We start from the raw sequence: 21,678 nt of genomic DNA, 5'->3' as shown, positions 1-21,678 counted from the left end.
GTCGAAGTCTTGCTCATTGGCTACTCCATACATTCCGATGATCTTCATTTTGCCTCTCCTCACGACAACACGACTGGGCTTTGACGGATCGGTAATGAAGAAGCATTGGCCCACTTGTGAAGCCAGTACCCATGGCTCATTTTTCGCGGTGACGTTTGCGCCCGTGGTCTTGGATTTGGTTTCTGGTATAACCATGGTGGTGAAATACCGGTCTTCTTTTAGGACGCTCTTGGCCCATCTGACACGGAACATCGGGACCTTCTCTCCAACGTAGCTCAGCTCCCAGATCTCCTCGATCCTTCCGTAGTATCTGTCCTTGTCGTTACCGGTGTAGGATTCCATCGTTACCCCGGAGTTCTGATAACCATCGCTCTTCATGTCCTTGTCCTCAGTGTAGAATGTGTAGCCGTTGATATCGTACGCCTCATAGGTCATCAGGTTGTGCTCGGCGCCCTGTGACAAGGCGAATATGAGTTGTTCTTCCGCAGAAGAATCCTCATGTAAAGGGTACGATAGAAGCTTCTGCTTGAACCAACGCGTGAAACATGAGTTGTGCTCTTTGAGTATATCTCCGTCCGTCCTCTGTTGGCCTCGGTCATTGTACGTCTTCTCAATAAAGGTTTTGTGCTCTACCACCCAAGGATCGACCACGTCTATGTGTTGTAGCGCGACTAGGTTTGCTCTTTTAAAGTCGGCGAGTCGACCCTTGAAGTCGACATGCATTTCACGGCGACCCTCATGGTGACCCCATCCAGCGAGCCTGCCGAGGTGCCTGTTGACGGGCAGACCAATGGGGTTCTCGATGCCTAGACAATTCGTGCAGTAGGAGATGCACTCTTCGGTCAGAAAGCCCCTGGCTATACTTCCCTCTGGACGTGACATGTTGCGAACGTATCCTTTGATGACACCATTCATCCTTTCGAACGGCATCATGCTGTGCAGGAACGTCGGCCCGAGTTGGATGATATCCTCCACGATATGGACCAGCAGATGCACCATAACGTTGAAGAATGCGGGCGGGAAGTACATCTCAAGCTCGCATAGTATCACCATGATCTCTTCCTGTAGCCTTCTGAGTTGCCTCACGCCAATCGATTCCCGAGAGATGACGTTGAAAAAGTTGCATAGGCCAAATAGCGTTTCACGGACGTGCGCATCCATGATCCCACGGATTGCAACTGGAAGTATCTGTGTCATCAGCACGTGACAGTTGTGAGACTTCATCCCGCTAAACTTCTGCTTCGCTGGGTCTAGGTATCTGCTTATCTTCCCCGCGTAACCGTAAGGAAGTTTTACTCCTAGGAGGCAGGTGAAAAACTGCTCGATCTCCTCCTGACTTAGAGTGAAGCATGCGGGAGGGTAGTCATTTCCGGTCTTCTTGGCCTTTTTGCCTTTGCGACGACTTTCTGTGTCCTGCTTCGCCTCATCATCATCATCATCATTAGCGTGAAGCTCCTGCCTGATGCCCATTGATTTCAAGTTTGCCCTTGCTTTCGGCCCATCTTTGGTCCTCTCTGGCATGTTGAGCAGGGTACCAAGCAGACTCTCGCACACGTTCTTCGTGATATGCATGACATCAAGGCTGTGAGGCACACGGTGGATCTTCCAGTACGGCAAGTCCCAGAAAACAGACCTCGTATTCCATACCTTCAGCAGCGGCTCTGGCGCCTTTCGCTTCTTTCCCGGCTCTGGCACCTTTTGCTTCTTTCCCGGCAGTGGGTAGTCTTTCCAATTTTTCAACAGCTTGTCTATTTCCTCGCCGCTCCTCGTACACGGGCGTTTTCGGAGTTCGGTTTCACCATCGAACAGATCCTTGCGTTTCCTCCACGGGTCAGCGTCGCGAAGCCACCTTCAATGTCCCATGAACACGGTTTTCGAAGACCCGGGATCTCTATCTAGCTGGCGATACGTTGTGTCATCCATGCACCTTACGCATCCAGAAAATCCGTGGACTACCTGCCCCGCGAGATATCCGTAACCGAGATAGTCGTGCATCGTCGTGAGCAGTGCGGCTCTCATAGGGAAATATTATTTCTCTGCGGCGTCCCACGTATTGGCTGGCGTTTTCTACAGCGTGTCTAGCTCCTCCTTCAGCAGCCCCAGATACAGATTGATGTCGTTCCCTGGTTGTTTCGGCCCTTCAATTAGCATACTCATGTGAATGTACTTCCTCTTCATGCACAACCAGGGGGGAAGGTTGTACATCCACACAAACACAGGCCAGGTGCTATGTGTGCTTCTCTGGCTGCCAAACGGATTGACTCCATCGGTGCTCGTGCCCAGCACCATGTTCCTTGGATCCTTCCCAAATTCTGGGTATTCGAAGTTCAACGCTTGCCACTGGCTCGCATCCTTAGGGTGACTCAGCATCTTGTCTTTTTTATTTATCTCCGGATCATTTCCGTCATCTTCCCGCTTCTTCTCCTCCCTATCCGCGTGCCAACGCAAGAGCTTTGCTACCTTAGGGTCCGCGAAATACCGCTGCAGACGAGGAGTGATCGGAAAGTACCACACCAATTTTCGAGGAGCTTTCTTCCTCTTCTTGTATCGAGTGACGCCGCACACCGGACATATGGTAGAATCCGCGTGCTCTTCCCGATAAATGATACAATTGTTCATGCACACATGGTATTTCACATGCGGTAAATCCAGAGGACACACGATTTTCTTCGCCTCCTCGAAACTGGTCGGGCACTTGTTCCCCTTGGGAAGACGTTCGTGCCAGAATGACATGTTCTCATCGAAGCATGCGTCGGTCATTTTGTGTTTTACCTTCATCTCCAGAGCCATGAGCGTTACTTTCAGGCGGGTATCCTCGGGTCTGCATCCTTCATACAATGGAGTAACCGCGTCTATCTCCAGTTGATCTAGCTTGGCTTTCTCTCGGGCGGCAGCTCTTGCGTTATCCGTATGCTTGAGAAGCAGCTCTTGAATATGAGGGTCCTGCACCCAGCCTCCATCGTCGTCTGCTCCGGCATCTTCATCTTCATGATCATGCCCTTCGTCTTGGTCTTCCTCATCATCATGTACGACATCTTCTACATGATGACTGTGTACAGCATCACCGTCGTGATCATGTCCTGGAGATTCTTCGTCTTCTCGCCCGCCCTCGCCGCGGTGGTACTTGTCTTGTTGCCCTTCCTCATTTCTTGCCCGGCCCCGGCCATGGACGACTTCATAGTCATCTTCATCACCTTGCCACCGATAGCCATCCATGAAACCACGCAAGAGCAGGTGGTCCCGCACCTGCCCGGAATCCGGGTCCGCAATAAGGCTCTTCAACTTGCATCTTCGAAACGGACATCTTATCTCCGTCTCGTTCTTTTGAAGCGTCTCGGCCTTCGCGGAGCTCAAAAACCTATTCACGATGCCTTCAGTCATCGTGCGGACCATGGTCGCCTGCGGGGTAGAGCAAAACGATATTTTAGAACCAAGAAAATTTTTGGCATGACCTTCCCTAAAAATAGGACCAAAAAGAATGCATAGTGCCAAAATTCTCGCCGAAACGGAAATGAATCAAAACATTCCGGCAAAATATTGGAAACTATCGCATTTCAAATACCGGTACCTTCAAACACAAACATATATGCAACACCACAAACACATGCAACACCACAAACATACATAGATCTAGCTAGACCACAAAAAGTGCATGTGCACGTTGTTGGAGCGAGCTAGGGAGAAAAAAGTAGATCTACATCATGAAGATAGCTTTCCCCTTACTTACTTATCAAAAAAAAGGTAATTTCACCACTTAATTTTGATGAATCTATGATGGAAATGAGGTGAGGAGGAGGAGGCAGCCGAAAGCTTGGAGAAGGAGGTGCAGGGAATGAAGTGGGGAAAGTGAGTGGGTAGGTGTGGGACTGTCCAAAATATCTTGTTGGGGTCCCAGGTTACTAATGGCGCACCACAAGGAAATGCGCCATTAGTAACCCTGGTTACTAATGGCGCACCTGCAGGTGGTGCGCCATTAGAAGTTTTGCAAAAAAGTAAAAAATATAAATATATATACTAATGGCGCATCGTGTAACAGTCTAGTTTAAACTAGTAATGGCGCACTGTGAAACGGTGCGCCATTAGTAGTTTTGCAAAAAAAAGAATAAGAAAAATTACAGTAATGGCGCATTCTCTGCCTGGTGCGCCATTACTAGTTAGAACTAGTAATAGCGCATTGTCGACCTGATGCGCCATTAGTATGTATGGAAAAATGAAAAAAAAATTAATACTAGTGGCGCACCCTGTTCCTGGTGCGCCATTAGTGTCTTCCACACTAATGGCGCATCACCAACAGGTGCGCCATTAGTATATAGTAGTGGCGCACTTTTTCCCTGGTGCGCCATTAGTATCAATCCTATCTATAGCCCTTTTCCTAGTAGTGGAAGGAGTGCCAAATCCAGAGGTCCTATGTGCCCACCGCCTCAAGTACCACACTGCAACCGCCTTTAGCGCCTTTGTACATCCCCTGCCAAGCAAATGGGCAGATCTTCCATTTCCAATGCATGCAGTCGATGCTTCCAAGCATCCCAGGAAATCCTCTTGCTGCATTTTGTGCTAGGATCCGAGAAATGTCTTTCGCATTGGGTGTTCGCAAGTATTGCGGTCCAAACACTGCCCCGACTGCCTGACAGAACTTGTAGAAACACTCAATGGTGGTGGACTCGGCCATGCGCCCATAGTCATCGAGCGAATCACCGGGAGTTCCGTATGCAAGCATCCTCGTCGCTGTTGTGCACTTCTGGATCGAGGTGAATCCAAGTTTGCCGGTGCGATCCTTCTTGCACTTGAAGTAGCTGTCGAACTCCCGGATGGAATTCACAATCCTGAGGAAAAGCTTTCGGCTCATCCGATAACGGCGCCGGAATGTTTTGTCGCCGTGCAGTGGAGCGTCGGTGAAGTAGTCGGAGTAGAGCATGCAGTAGCCTTCGAGATGATGCCGGTTCTTTGCTTTCACCCACCCCGGCGCCGAGCCACCTCGCCGCGGCTTTTCATTGCTCGCCAGCAGCTGGGCGAGGGCGGCGAGCACCATGAGATGCTCTTCTTCCTGGACGTCGGGCTCAGCTTCCTCCTCCAGCAGCGCGGCGAGTGCTTCCTCGTCATCCAAGTCCATCGCCGAGGGAGGCAAATCGCCGAACACCTTGCGCCCGGCGGGCGTGTACCCGCCGCTAAACTGCCCCTCCGCGGCTGGAAACGTCCAGCTGCTGGTGGAGGGGTGCCTCGACGAACCTCTGCTATTTTTCCGGCGGAGATTGGCTATCTAGCGATGAAGGGCGGCTGGCGGCGCCGGGATACAGCTAGTGGCGGCCGAGGGCGCGGGGGGTGGGAGGCGAGTCGGAGAAGAAAAACTTGACTTTTCACCTGATGGTGTGGGCCAGCCGCGCTTTTCCCTTGCGCCGGAGCCCCTGATCGCCCCCCAGTGCGCCGGGTTCGGCCTGCGACCGCTGGGCCCAAAAACGGGCCGAACCGGCGCTTTTCGATGTCCTGGGAGCGCGACTGGGGCGTTTTTTTGACGTCGGCGTCGAAAAAATGGCCTGGAGGGCCTATTAAAGGCGCGGCTGGAGATGCTCTCAGGATTGTCCTCTTCCTTCTTTAGAGAACTCGGCGTTCAGAACTCACAGGCACCGGCTAGATGAGCTTGCTGGTATTTTATTGATTATGTTCAAGTAAAGCTAAATGTGAGCCACACCATGTTCCTTCGGCTCTTGAGAGTTTTGTTGTTGTCCTTTGGATTAACAATCTGCTTCAATGCTCGCGGCTCTTGCATTCACTCTCTAAAATGCATGTGGGTGTTCCTCCAAGTGGTCCTTGGCTCCTCGCTATTGGAGGTTTTTTACTTTGTGTGTTAAACAAAGCAGGGGAATGAAAAAAAAACATGTGCTTTATCTTTCTCAAATATTTACTCTAAAATATATATTCCTTCTCACATTGGTTCAGCACTATCATTACGACTATGTTTTGTTCTCATGGATGGAACTAGTAAGCCCACTGATCTTGGGTGCAGAAGCTTGAGATTTCTGAATCAACATCTCATCGAACTATCGGGGATGCAGGATTGGAGGATGAACCCGTCATAATCTCTGCTGGTGTGCACACCTGTGCCGGGCAATAAGGTGACGTGCTTTTTTCTTCATTTTGGCACTTTGCTTCTTGGACTTGGGGATTTGTTGCATTAACTATAGTGATGGTTGATGATGTTAGTTTTCTTGTATGCTTTTCTAAATTATGAACCGCGAGTGGTTCAGATGTTGAGATTCAGTAGATAGGTTGTGGGGCACAACAATCTCTGTTTGGATGAGATCCATGTGCATTTAAATGCCAAATCATAGTTAACCATGTTAGAACCCTAAATTTCCATTTTGTGTTGGTTAAATGCTACTCCCTCCGTCCTCATTAGTGCTAGATAAATCTATTTGAGGGACAAACTTTTTCAGACGGAGAGAGTATCATTGTAATCTACTATGAAGTATATTGCTATGATCTTTTTTAATGAATTCAATATACTTCCTTTGTAAAGAAATATAAGAGCGTTTAGACCACTACTTTAGTAATCTAAACGCTATTATATTCCTTTATGGAGGGAGTAGTAGTTAAATGCATGATTCCGCTTGCAGAAGGAACACCAAAAACTATCTAAAGAACAATGGGCGGCTATCCAGAATTCTCAGTTGACGATACGCCGGTGTCCTGGTTCCACACCCCCTCAAGCAGGCAATGATGAAGTCGAGCGTTGACTCGGCGGAGGGCCATGGGGATGCTTGAGTGGATGCAAAGGCGGACAAATTCATTGCAAAGTCTAAGAGTAGGATTTTCTACAAGTGCTTGCCATAGAACTAGATAAGCGTTTCAACGGTGCAAAAGTTTTCAAAAATTCTGAAAAAAAAATATTGAACCAACACACCTATAATATAACATGATCCAATGGAGGGATTAAAAAAATACGACTATATGTGTCCTGGACAAAAAAACAAATAGTTCAGTATATATTAATGTCGCAGTGAGCTGAAATGCTTATTATTTTCGCCGAGGACACATAGATGCATATTTTGACAATCCCTCTGTTGGATCATCTTATTACATTAGAGAGATGCTCCCATATTTATTTCATATTTTTTGATAACTTTTAAACCGTTAAAAGTTTAGCGACCCTGAACTAGTTTTGTGGCAAGCTATGATAAGTCTATGCATAGATGAACCGCAGTGGCAAGTCACGGGACTGCAATACAACATGGAGAGGAGCATCTGCTAGATAGCGTTAAGATATTGCTTGTTTTCACAGTAAAATAACTTTAGAAAACACTCCCGTGTACATGTGCTTCCCACAACGTGAAAAAGAAGTTGAAAGTGCGGCCACCTACCAGGCACCACACCAGTCTGCCTCAGGAGGCGCGCTATGGGCGCCCCAGTCTAGTACAACCAACATGTGACATGGATGTCAAATTTTACGTTTCTCTTCAATGTAGCCATTATTTTTTTGATCTCCTGGCGCTTGGGTTTGATTCTGACACATATTAGTATAAACAATTCTCTCTCCCCCTCTCTCTTCTTGACTTTGTATCTATTCCACGCATGCAAGAGAAGAGTGAAATTCAAATCAATCATTTTTTTAATTGTCAAGCCCAGTTTAGGACCAGTTCTTTTGAGCTATGTTGTGGAAATAAGCTTTTGTAGAAATAAGCTCATGTGAAAATAAGCTCTAGACAATAAACTAGTCAATTCTTTTCAGCGCCTGTTTTTTCAGCTTATGTGTGGTATGATCAGTGAAAAGTCTGTAATGCCCTTAGACTATATTGTTGTTCAGATTAAACGATATTGCACTATTTATTATCATTTTCTGTCTATATGAACAATATATATATTGCTTTGAACATTATAGCAGGGAGCAACCTCCTTGTATTATATATAGGACACATTTTATCTACCACCGGTGGCAGTTACCACCACTTGAGTTTTGTATGTTTTATGTAGTATCTATCAAATCGAAGAGTATGTATGTATAGTATGTACTATATAAGAATGTTTAGATAGTATATATTCTACTTTCTAGGTAATATGCATCGTATTTTGAGTATGCTCTTTTTTACGTATAAATATATACATATTTCATAAATATAATAAAAATCATGAGCCAACTTACAATTTTTTCGTGTAACTCACTTTGAAATATGTTATATATAATATATGAACATATTTATAATGATAAAGTAGTATATATAATATTATATGGTACACGTGTTAGAGGCCTCTAGTGCAGTTACACATGTGACGTTAACACTCGGAATCCATCAGCACACCATATGTCTGGATTCTGCTCCTGCATATTTTCTTTTGAAACACAATCTGCATTCTTCATCTCAAACCCTAATTAAATGGAAGTCATTGACGAAAGCATCATATTAACTGGGAAATTCACCGGTTTTCGGTCTACGGTTGTGTTGGAAACTTGGAAACGGATATGCACGCCAATTGATTGTAACAGCTTTTTGGCCTTTGTCAACATATTTGCTATTTCTTATTCCATTAATTTCAGCCCGCTTCGCACTTTTATACTTATTATAAGTCCATTTTATACTTATTATAATCACATTAAAAATCAGATCGATTGGAAGTGAGGAACAGAGAAGGAAAGGGTACCATGGCGCCTTGGGAGATATGGTGAGGGAGGGGGGGGGAGTGAAGAGTGGTGCGGTGGTGGAGTAGGGAGACGGCCCTCCTTGATGAGGACATGCCATCAACCGTGAGGACGCCGGAGATGGATCTGGGAGCGTCGCTGCGTCCCCTGCTTGATCTGGTGTGTGGATGCGGCGCTGCCTCTCCTACTCGATCTGGAAGTGGATGCACCACGACGGAGGGTGGGGGGACGAGCGAGTCAATTTTTCTATAATCATCATGATTTACCTGTAATATTATTGTTAATGTGATTACAGTGAGTGCAAAAATGGACTTAAGTCGCCAATTGAATGAGTAGCCAGTGACTTAACAAAGAAACCTGATTTTATTTAGAAAGCCAAGAAAATGTGGGTCGGTTAATATGATTTCAAGAAACAACGAGTGAAATCGGCAAAATGAAAAACGAATGAGGCGGGGTGAGGAGCGAGGACAAAGAAAAGAAGGTAAGATATATAGAACCTGAACTATAGATTGTATGTTTGGCTCATCTTTTATTTTCCGGAAAAGGCTAAAAAATTTGATGTCAGAGTTTTAGACATGGCAAATGAACCGTTTTTCATGGCAGTTTATACTCGCGTAAGGATGGAAATTAAGTTTGCAAGCACAATAATTTTCTGGTAAAAAATAAACTGAGGTGGATTTGCCTTGCTCCCAAATTAGACTTGTCATCCTCGGCGAACATAAATTGCATAAATACGTTTATTTTGCCATGCCTAAAATCTGACGTCCGCTGGATATGCGGGTCATTTATTTTTTTGCTAATTTTTAGCTCTTTTTTCTGAGTCTATGCTAAGGGTTTGCAAAATTCAGTAACCATAAATTAAACCCAAATCTATAGACCCACGCAAAAAAAAAAACTTGAACCCAAATCGCTGAAAATCTGCACGGACTGTTAGGGGCATTCGTTTCCCAAACACAAGCCGACTCCACAAAACCTAGCGAGATCCAAACATTACGTACATACACATCTGATCCAACTTGCGTCCATGGCCGCCTCCAAGGACGACCGCCTGTCCGCCCTCCCGGACGACCTGCTCCAGCACATCCTATCCTTCACACCACCCAAGACCGGCGCATCCACCGCCGTCCTCTCGCGACGATGGCGTCCAGTATGGCTCCGATCAGGCGCCCTCAGGCTGGACAGCGAGCCCTACGCCTCCACCATACGTGCCACGAAGTACCTCGAGCCCTACGCCCATGGCGGCTACATACAAAGAACCTCATACACCGATTCACTCTTCTTGCCCTCCGCCGTCAAGGTCCTCGACGCCCTATGCCGCGGCACGGAGGACCTCAAGAGCCTCACGCTGTCCCTGGACAAATCGGCATACAGCGGAGCCAAACCTTACCGCTTTATGGACGAGAAAGAGAAGCAGAAAGAGGAGGCGCATGACAGGGTCGGCGGCGTCGTCCTCGTCCACCCTGCCGCGGCCGAGCTGGAAGAGCTCCGCGTCCGCTGCCGGCCGGACGATTATCGCTATCGCCCGTGGCTTTCATCCCTGCCGTGCGCCGCCACTCTCCGGGTGCTGGAGCTCACCTGGTGCGACATCCATCCACGGCCAGCAACTGGGCCGTCCACCGGCATGTACTTCCCGCGCCTGACGGATCTGCAACTGCACGACTGCGTCATCTCCGAGGGGTATCTCCAGGACGTGGTCGACATCGCGCCGGCGCTCACCAACCTCGTGCTGGTGGACGTCGCCCACAAGCCAGCGGTGAAGCCGGACCTCGCAAGGTGGATATTTTGTGGGCTCGGTTTCAGGGCGCGTCTCCGTCTCCGGTGCCCGACGGTCACCACCTTCGTGCTCGAGACCAGTCCCCACAAGGAGGAGCTCGAGCCTTGGGCCAATCCCGGCATCGAGCTCGACATGCCGAGCCTGCGCTCCTTCCGCTACAAGGGATTTCCCGTCAAGCTCTCGCTGACATCACCCATGCCGGCTCTGGCACGAGTCGACCTTGATGTCTCTCGACACGAGTATCGCGTGCAACAGTACTATGAGCCCGTGTCGCGCATTCTGACAAGCTTCACTGGCACGAGGGCTCTGAAACTGCGCCTCCGTTGCATCGAGGACATCGTCGCCGGCGTCATCCTCCCCACGTTCCCAAATCTGGAGCTCCTCGAAGTAGAAGGACGCTTCAAGTACATGAACAAACACACGGGATTAGCAATGGCGAGGCTTCTCAACTCTTGCCCGGCGATGTCCGAACTCCGGCTTAGGCTAAACATGGAATATGACTACGACTACGAACGCAAGATCGGGAATATGGGCGGTGGACCCTTCGCTCAATCCATGGAAAGGTTCAATAGGCTGGCCCCCATGTCCTCGGCGCATCGCGACATGGTGCAGCTCGGCGGCGTCTCAGAGCTCCCGGGCTCCTTGACCAACAACAACTGCGCGTTCAGCTGCCTGCAGAAGAGCCTACGAAAGGTGACGCTCAAGTTCAAGGCCATGGAGGTTAACTGCTTCCAGGTCCAGCTCGCCAAGTTCCTTGTGGAGAACGCCATGGTGCTCAAGGAGATGCAAGTCGATGATGGGGACCAGTTCTCATCAGACCACCTTAACCTCAAACTTGCAAGATGGAGATCTGATTCATTCCAGAGAAGAAATCTCACGGACACAGCAGGTGGCTTTCGGGTATATTAGCAAGGCATTTGTCTTTTATTCTGGCGCTTGAGAGGTCCAGATTGAAGTTTTTAGTTGATTCTATTTTTTACCCACAAGTTTGATGTTTGTGACAGCAATTACCCCATTTAGTAAGGTTTTCATATTTTTACCCCAGTTAATCAATTTGTGCCACATTTAATTCTATTTTTTACCCATAAATTATATCTGAGTTTCAGTACTCGGAATCAGAAACTTCAAGGTTTCTTTTATTGACAACGAAAACTTAAATATTTAAGTACTGCAAAATATACTCATTACTAGAGAAACACTTCGGGCATCCATGTGGCCAACTTCAAATCTCACATGCAACAAACATATGACGCCGATGTCAACTTTTATGTTTGTCTCCAATGTAGCCATTTTTTGATCTCCTGGCATTTGGGTTTGCTCTCTTTCCCTCTCTTAAAGTATATTTTTCGTCCCACGACTTTCTCAAAACTCGGTCCCTTGACTTTTTAAACCGGATAACTTTAGTCGTTTCTATTGCTTGGGGTGGTTTCATTGATGACGTAGCATGATCTTTTTTTTTAGAACGAAGGCTTAAGGGGAGCCCGACTTTGAATTAAACAAAGCCATCAACCGGTCAGGATTACACAAGGCCACCAAGCAAGAGCGATCGAAAGATACAAGGGAGCTGACAGAGCAGTTTACAACGCAACGCACACTACTGCACACATAGAAATACACATGAATGACCTGCAAGTAATATCGAAGCCCGCTGCACATCGGCACCACGAGTAAGGGAACAGAGTAGCGTCAAGGATCAGCCAAAGGCCTGCAAGAAGCTGCGCGCAGCCGGATCGTGGGATTGGGATCACGAAACCTGTCTTCCAACGCCGAAGAAGACCCCAATCCTCTCGCCTAGGCTCGAAGGCGCCGCACCGTCGGGTCGTTGGGCGCTCACCCGAGAGCAAGAGCAGGTGCCGGTCGAAACCCAGAGCAGGCATAGCTCACAGTCCTCACCACGCCGAAGGCACACCAGTAGCTGCACTGCCATCTGCCCGGGGCCACCAAGAGCAGAAGGAAAACCACTGGGAGGATTGTTGAAGAAACAAGCTGCAAAGACCCAAGGAGCTTGGGAAGCCTCTGCTTGGACTCGCAGCCGACGAGCGCTCTCCTACCTCGGCACCACTCACCCGGAGAACCAGACAAACCCAAGGCGGCGCCTCCAAGGAGGGAACGACGTGCAGGACGCCGCCACCGCCCAACCCGAGACGAGTTTTGGGCTTTCACCCGGGATCTGGGACGGGGATGGATACAGGAGACCTCAACGGTGCCTCGAAGGAGAAAAGGCGATGCGCGCACGCGCCCTCACCGTCGTGGTCGGAGATCCGACCAAGGGTTTCCCCCGGACTCGGGATATGCCACCGGCAGCCCGCCAGCACCGGAACTGGCAGCTAAAGCTGCAGATCGGACACAACCGGAGGGGAGGAGTGAGCAGAGGAGGAGGAGCAGCTCGACCTTCAGATCTGGAGCGGAAGAAGACCGCGCCACGACCACCACCCGCCGGATCCGCGCCGCCCGAGCAGCCGAGGACGCCGGCCGTCACATCCCGCGCACGCCGCCTGTCGCAGAGGCTGCGCCGCCTCGCCGTCCGGGGCCGCCACCCCGGTGACCGGGGTCCTTCGCGCGGGAACGAAGCGACGAGAGGCCTCGCCGCCACCTTCATCGGCAGCCGCCGGGGCTTGCCAGGCGTCCCTCAGGTGGCGGCGAGGGGAGGAGATGTAGGGAGGGGTGGCGGCGGCGGGGGGAAACCCTACTCACCCCGGGTCGCCCGCTGGGGACGAGACGGGAGCCGCGGGGGGGGGGGGGGGGGGGGGGGGGGGGGGCTGCTGCTTGCTCACGTAGCATGATTTTAACTGACTCGGGTGGTTTCGGTTGATGAATTGGAGCCTGCCAGGCGCTGAAGGCCATGCTCGCTAGCGCCGTCCACTGCCCCTGGCCGAGTCCTCTTTGAGCATGCCGAGCAACCACGTTGCAACTCCATTACCATCTCATGTATACCCCGTTCGTGCTTGCTGGTCCAGCTGCACTCCGGCGTCCAATGGTCGCCGCGTCTACCCAGGACTGAGCTACCACTTATCGTGCCCGCTGCACATCGGCAGGGACGGAGCTCACGTACAAGGACTGGTGTCAAATGACACCAGTGCCGATCGCAACCCCAAACTAATCTTGTCAAAAAGATTTGTCTTTGACCGCAGCCAGAAAACACGATTGACCCCAGCCCAGCCACCCGTCCGTATAGAAGCAAAAGGCTCAGCCTAGTTCCAGCCCAGCCATAGAAGCCCAAAGTCACTAACAAATATGTGATCGTTCCACCAAATTTCACCGAAATCACTAATTAAGAAGTACTCGTTGCAAAGAACACTCCACTTTCCAAGATCGCGACAAGTGGCGCACATGCAACGCGCCACTTGTCGCAACCCGGGAGTTTTCCCTTTTTTCGTAGACCTGTTTATTCAAAACGTTTTATCTCTTAAACCGTGCGTTCAAATCTCAAACTGTTTTCATCATTGGATTCCTCGCGTCGAGATTTTCAAAACTAGATCACATGTTGATAGGGTTTGACAAACTTTTTTTTCACGAAAATAACGGACAAAAAACCGGGTGAAAAAACCGAACCAGGAGCATGGTTTTTTTCCCTTTTCGAAAGAGGCACGCCCGTGCCTCTCACGAAATGACAACCATACCTCTCGTGGAAGCAAAACCGTGACTCTCGTGAAAGGAAAAAAAACAGAAAATGCGTTTTTTTCGTTTCCGAGAGGCACGGCCGTGACTCTCGCGAAAGCACAACCGTGCCTCTCGCGAAAGCAAAATCGTGACTCTCGCGAAAGAAAAAAAAACAGAAACGCGTATTTTTTTCCCTTTCTGAGAGGCACGGCCGTGACTTTCGCGTAAGCACAACTGTGCCTCTCGCGGAAGCAAAACTGTGACTCTCATGAAAGAAAAAAAACAGAAAACGCGTTTTGCTTTTACCTTTTCGAGAGGCACGGCCGTGACTCTCGCGAAAGCACAACCGTGCCTCTCGCGGAAGCAAAACCGTGACTCTCGCGAAAGAAAAAAAAACGAAAACGCGGTTTTTTTCATTCCCGAAAGGCACGGCCGTGACTTTCGCGAAAGGAAAAAAACGCGTTTTTTCGCGCAAAAAAATCAAAAAATTTTTTGATTGAAAAGCTAAGAAAGACCGGGGAAAACCAAAATGTCGGAAAAAACCATTTAAAAAGCTGAAAACGCATGCGAAAAAATAAAAAAAATCCGAAGGGAGCGTCCAGAGCGCGACACGTGGCGAATGGCTGAGAGCGCGCCAAGTGGCGTTGATTGTTGTGAGGCTCCCGAAGAAGCGCTCATTAACTAGTTGCTCTCAAATTTCACATGCCGCTGCACACATAGCCGTAAATACCCATGAGCCCGAATACCCATTATGTAATACTTGCACACGGCCCAAGAGCAGTCGTTCCTAATTCCTAATTTCTTATACGCTGGTGCATGCGTGAGTCTACATCTCTTCGTCTCATCGCCTCCTCTCAATCCCTAATTCCCCAATCCCCCATATCCATATGATAATTCCATACTGGTCTCTGGTGAAATTACAGAGAGACGAGCCGCCAAATCAGCGGGATTTTGGTCTAATCTGTTGCACGATTGTGCGGCATAACCTGGCGCCAATCCACCAAGCCTAGATGGATTCTTCTCAGGTATGCCTCGTGACGCACGTGTGTATTAGATTTAGTCTTCAGACTAAATTTCGCTACCGAACTAATTTGAAAATTTTGCTGTTCTCTTCCTTGATTCGTGTACAACTAGGAGGTTATGGACAGATTTTTGTTAAACGGCCACTACCATCAGATGCAGCAGGGACTTCAAGGCCACTTAGACTTAGGCAAGATAATGGTCATATATCAAGTGTTTGTATTATTAGTCCAGCTGAAATAAATTTAGATGATCTTCCTCCCGATCCAGCTGATCGAAAAAGAATATCATAGTACGCTAAGAATCATAAGAAGCAAGACGAGATTAGATGGAGATATTTAACTAGAGGACTTTACATGCCACAAGAAGTCTTTAAATATCCGCAGAAGACCATAGTAGGATTTGAGCAAAAAAATAATCTAGAATGGTTTAAAGACTATCATTGCCTAGAGTGGTAATGTGCATAAGGCATTTTTTTTGTGTTGCTATCTATTCATACTTTCATAGATTGCATCAACGACCAAGATGGTAATGATGCATTTGTTGTTAACGGTTTCTCTAATTGGAATAAGAAAGGCATACTAGATACTCATGTGGGTGACGAGTTCATGAGTGATTGCCTGATTTTCTACGTGAAGAAGGATATATTTTCTAGAATTATGAATAATATTGTGATGGATCTATTTAAGAAGATAAAAGATCGAGAAGGAAAGTTATAAAATATGAGCCCCATGTCACATTATATTTTGCTTAATGATGTTTATTTTCTGTATTACTTGTTTTGTACCATTGTTGTAAATATAATATGTTGTTTCGTTCATTCTTTTCAGGAAGAAACAACTAAAAATCTTGAAGTCATCATTTTGCTTATTATTTTCTGACTATGTCAAGAAGTGGCTATACGACTTCAGTCAGCGCGTGCTTGGTATGACATTCTTTATGTAATGATAATATTGTTGGATCATCGCATGTTTTTGCTCTTCGTGCCGCTCTCTAACATTACGTGTGCTGCACCGCTATAGGTTGTGCTAGACTGGACAAAGCTTGACACCAGTGCCCATTTTTTCTAGAGTAATTGACAAAAAAACTACCACATTTCACGTATCCGTCCCACAGAACTACCACATTTTAAAAACTGACCAAAAAACTTCAGATTAGTGCTAATTTCGTGACAAAAAACTACCAGGCCGAGTTGAAGACCGATTTAACCGTTTTAAACCCCTTTCTGACAGAGTTGGCCCACCCGTCGGGGCTGACGTGGCGGGAAAGTCAACTCCGTTTATTTTTTACCGTTAAGTTGACCGTTACGACAGGTGGACCCACACGTCAGCATCACCTTCTTCCTCCACCATGCCCCTGCCTCTCGTCTTCTCCAGGAAGCCAGCCGGGAGCAGCCGCTCGAGGTCCGGCTCGGGGAACTCCCTCTGTTCCTCCGGCGGGCTCCTCGCCACCCACAGGAACCGGTGCCCGGAGCTCTCTAGCCCGCGAGCAATCTACTTCAGCTGCGCCGCCGAGGAGTGCGTCGGCGGGGGCCAGCAGCGCTCGCAGGAAGGCCCGGAGCGCGGGGTTGGCGAGGCGGAGCGTGTCGTGGGCGCGCCTGACCGGGTGCGTGACGGGGTCCGGGCTGGGACGGACCGGGAGGAGGCGGAAGGCGATGGAAGGGTTGGCCGCGGCGAGTCGGGCCACGGCGGCGGCCGAGGCGGCGTCGTCGTCCGGCGGGTCGACGATGGCGCGGTGGCCACGGTGGAGCGAAGGCTGCCGCCGTGCAGTGCGAGGCAGAGCCGACCGGAGCTAGTCCACATGGCGCTCGTGCTGTGGTCCGACGTGGTGTAAAGCGAGCAGGCGGCCGGAGCACCCCAGTTTCCGTCTCATGCACAAGAGGTGTTTGTTGAAATGCCAAAGAGAGAGAGGAGGGGAGGAAGAAGAAGGTTGATGATGACGTGTGGGTCCCACCTGTCATAATGGTTAATTTGACGGTCAAAATAAACAGAGTTGACTTTGCTGCCGGTCCCATATGTCATAAACAGGTTTAAAATCACAAAAACGGTCATCAACTTGACCTGGTAGTTTTTTGTCACGAAATTAGCACTAATCTGGAGATTTTGGTCAATTTTCAAAATATGGTAATTCTGTGGGACGGATACATGAAATGTGGTAGTTTTTTGTCAATTACTCCAGAAAAAATGGGCACTGGTGTCAAGCTTTGTCCACTCTAGCACCATCTTTTTTCTAGTTTCGTCCCTGCACATCGGTACTGCTCGCTACGTGTGTCGCTGGCACAAACGCCGCCAGCCCCGCGGCTGCTCACCATTTGCGTCACCACTGCATGCTGATACATGTTGCAGGCTTGCCGCTGCAGCCCCGCCGTGCTCCGCTGCCGCTGGACTATGCCATGCCTTCTGGCACCGTCTCGGCATTGCCTGATGCATGCGAGCAGCTGGCATGCACCGCACTCCTGCATGAGCTTCTTAATGGCAAAATCCAGGCTAAGCGTGAGCATCACGCTGGGTATGCTCACATCGTAGCTGAGCGAGGAGCCGCGGTTATTCAAATTCGAACACATAGGAGGGAGCCATGAAGGTCCTCCACGTCCAAGTCATTCTCCTCCAGCCGCGCACTCGCGATCTGTAGCGCCGCCTCAAGGAGTCAAGGTGTCCACTGCTAGGGGAGGGGAGGTACCCGAAAATCTCACCGTCCGCGTGCCTCCGCGTTGCTGGCCACACGCACAGCTCCACCACGACCCTGTGTTGGCCTCGCCACACCTCGTCTTCCCGGCCCTGCTACCTGCCAGCTCCTCCTAACTCTCCATGTCTCTTCAATCTTCTGCTCTAAGGCGGCGACAACAGGAGGAGACCGACGAGTGCAGGCGGAAGGAGCCCCCAAATGTGCACATCAACTATTCGAGGAAATTCCCATTGCATGGGAAAACAAACAAAGATGAGGAGAGAGAGAGAGAGAGAGATGAGGTGACAATTAACTCAAAACACTAGAGTCAAAAGCATGCCATGTCATCATTGAAACCACCTAAAGCGGTACGAGGAACTAAAGTTGTCCGGTTTAAAAAGTTGAGGGACTAAGTTTTGTTGGTTTTAAAGTTGATGAACCATTTTTATACTTTTGAGAAAGTTAAGGAATAAGAAAATACTTTTTTTAATGTCCAGCCCAATTTAGCATCCGATCAGCATGTAGCTTGGCATCAGGATGCATAGTGGTGGGCACTGGCGGAGGCCTCCGGTGGACAAGGTATGGCAGCTGCCATACCTTGATTCTGGACAAAAAAACATTTATACATACGCATATATCGTGCGAATCAACCTGTGGTTGAGTTGGTTAGGTGGACAGTGGTATTCCCAACCCATCAGGGTTCAAATTCTGATGCTCGCATTATTCCTGAATTTATTTTAGGATTTCCGGTGATGCGCTTTCAGTGGGAGGAGATGTTCCCGTCGATGATGAGGCGCCTACGGTGACTTCGTAAATCTCAAGATGATATGCCGGCTCAGTCTCTCGGAGGTGCTCATAGGGGTAGGGTGTGCGTGTGTGCATTCATAGGGATGAGTGTATGCGCGTGTATATGAGCGCTTGTGTCTGTACTGATGCTAAAAAAAACATACGCATATATCGTCGTTCGAGTGCAGCCACAAAACAGGTAAAGAGGCCGCTGGCCTGATGGGCCGACACACATGCATGAGTTGGATCAGGAAGCGGTCGAGCTCGATTCCATCGAGCGCCCAGCCCACCCACACGACGCACACGCAAGCGATGAACCCTAAGAAGCTAGCTCAGCGACGGCGGCTGGTTAGGTCGCGAGGACCAGGCGGGTGACTGGTGACGGGGTAGGATACGCTGGGGGCTTTAGAGAGCGGCCGCAGCAAGCTCCAGCAGCGGCTCCAGGGCTCCAGCAAGCTCCAGCGGCGGCGGCGACAGCAGCATGTATTTCTCATCTCTCTAAAATTTTGTAGCAATTGTTAACAACAACTTGAATCCAATCAGATTTTAGTGACAAATTGATGATGTGGATTGCAGATTTGACAAGGCATTTTGAAGTAATTGGTAGTGGCAGCAACTCAAAATCAAATCCAAGCATTGAAGACGTGAGAGCTTGTCATGATGTTGTAAGTCTAGCTAAAATGATGGTTGAATTTGATAGGCGTGTCATGTTTCCTAGTGTTTATCGTCTTATTGAGTTGGCATCGCTACAATCTGTAGCGACCGCAACAGTTGAAAGTGTCCATTCACTGTCAATAAAAATCATCAAGACTGAGTTGCGCTTCATTATGGATATGTTTTAGGTTATTTTTCGTTTGTAGTATGTATTGACTCTTTCAGTTTGCATAAAAAAATTTCTTTTCTTAAGACTTCGCCACACTTTAATTTTTTTTCGTCCTCCGCCTCTGGGCACTAGTGCCAAAAGCCAAATAATACATACACGAACTACTTAACGCAGCGACATCTGCTGGGACGATCCTTAGACAACGGCTAATCAAACCGCGTTCTGCGTTCATTTGGCTACACGTTTTGGAGGTCTCTAGTGCCGTGGAGCCGACCCACAGTTACACATATGTACGTTAACACTGGGATCCATCAGCACACCACATGTTTGGGTTCTACTCCTGCATCTTTTCTTATGAAACAGAATCTGCATTCTTCATCTCAAATCCCAAATGCAAGTCATCGACGAAAGCAGAGTAAAAAGTCACGAGGTTTTCCGTCTATAGTTGTGTTGGAAAGGGATGGACGCGACCATGTCTCGCGGCACGGATCCAGACAAGGCTGAAACCGGCCTTTATATCTACAGCTACCGAGTAAAATTTGATCAGCCCACATACTAATTTCAATTTGCTTCACTCTTTTTTGTCGCTAGATGTCGCACTGTGATTCGTGTTGAACTTTGAGTTGACTGAATTCTTTCTGCATTTATTTGAATTTCTGGACATTCGATTGCAAATTGGCATGTCGCATGTCTATATCATTTCTCTTCCATCATTTTTTTGTATGGTGAGCTTTTGTATGTCGGGTTATATCATTTCCTTTCTAAAGCATATAATTTGTCTACGGGTAAATTTTGGGTTATGTTTACATTTGGTCGCATTAGCTATTCTCCAGTAGATTGAAATAAAAAAACTGATTTGTCAATTCTCATTTAGTTGAAAACTAACTGACTCTCACCTAAACTCCTATGCCACTTATTTTATGCAGAGATTTGTGTGGATTTTTTCTTTTCTTCTATGTCGGTTTGATTAGTTTTGTTTTTTGTATTTCATACTCCACACTACTACACTTACACGCTAGCCACACAACTTCATTAACACGCCCGTCCAGTCACATGCGACAACAGTTGCGCGTCCGTACATCCGCGCATGCCTATATTTGCATATCCTTCATATCCACACACAATTATAGTTGCATGTCCGCCAGAGTGTGCAATTGCATGTCCGTCCGCCATGTGGAACTGAAGTTGCACACGTCCATTTGTTATGTGCAACTGCATGTCCATCGCCTGAACGCAACCATTATTGCACACTCGTGCAGCAGTGCGCAACTTCAGTTACACGTCCTCTGAATATGTGCAACTACATATCCATTGGCGACATGCAGCCGCCGTTTGACGCATCCAGATGAGCACAACTACATTTATGTTTTTAAAATATAAATATGATTGAAAAACTCACATAATGATTGAGAAACTCATATACACTAAAATGAAGCAAGAAACAAAAATAAAAATGAAATAAGATGGGAAAAAACAAAACAATATGTATCGATGTCACCTAGATAAGACATAATTAACTCATCTAAGAGCTAGCCACACCGATAACATTTTGGGCCAGTCGGATGTGTTTAGGCGGTATAAGGCATAGCGCCGAGCCAGAGATGGGATTGTTGTGACGTCCTCAATAGACAAAGCTAGCCACACCCTACCCCTATCAGCATCTCCGAAAGACCGAGCTTACTTTAGAAAGGTACATATATAATCCAATAAAAGGTAACGTGTCAATTTGGTTTCATACATACATATAGCTGCTATGTATTTTGGCTGAAATTTTTTATTGAAGGTCAACGCTCTCACGTTTTCTACGCTAGTTCTGCGGTTATCTTAACCGTTCGGAAAAAAGGTATTATTTCAGCCTAAAAATTCCAATTATCATATTAAATTTCCTATTTGTATTCACGTAGTAATCCAATTACAGGTCCAGTTATATCGCTCAAAAGATCCAATTACAAACAGCCTGCATAGGAGTATATCCCTTAAAAAACCTAACGGACTCCATAATTCCAGATAGGCAGATAGCTGGTAAGATCCGGTTCTAACTGGAACCGGGACTAAAGGCCCTCCACGTGGCCGTTGCCTGGAGGTCCACCTTTAGTCCCGGTTGGTAACACCAACCGGTACTAAAAAATATTTTATAATTTTTTTAAAAAAAATTTGAATTTTTTTTTTGAAATTTAAATTTCTAAATTATTTTAACATCTAATCTCTAATCACCCCTCATCACTGCTCAACTTAACCTTTAATCTCTAATCAACCCTCATCATTCCAAATCATCTAACTTCCCGAACGGTCACCCATCCTCTCACTACTCTAACCTGATCACGCTTAACTTCCGGGTTCTATTCTCCCTCGTTTCCAAGTCTGCACTTGTTGTTTTCCTGA

General features: G+C 47.9%; 1 protein-coding gene across 1 annotated transcript; it reads left to right on the top strand.

Annotated features, from left to right (window-relative positions):
* Positions 1-9,653: 9,653 nt before the first annotated feature.
* Positions 9,654-11,312, top strand: LOC147983810 (F-box protein At1g60400-like). The gene has a single exon (XM_087540871.1). It carries the CDS (start codon positions 9,654-9,656, stop codon positions 11,310-11,312), a length of 1,659 nt encoding a protein of 552 aa, XP_087396997.1.
* Positions 11,313-21,678: the final 10,366 nt, after the last annotated feature.

Source organism: Triticum urartu, chromosome 2A (genome assembly GCF_056163025.1).
Source record: "Triticum urartu cultivar PI428250 chromosome 2A, HENAU_Tu73, whole genome shotgun sequence".
Taxonomy (NCBI): domain Eukaryota; kingdom Viridiplantae; phylum Streptophyta; class Magnoliopsida; order Poales; family Poaceae; genus Triticum; species Triticum urartu.
Note: the sequence above shows the minus strand (reverse complement) of the source record. Positions and strands in the feature narration are given on the sequence as shown.

What these genes read in the sequence shown, in the direction of transcription:
- LOC147983810 (XM_087540871.1), top strand. Translation starts at nt 9,654, where the DNA reads ATGGCCGCCTCCAAGGACGACCGCCTGTCCGCCCTCCCGGACGACCTG.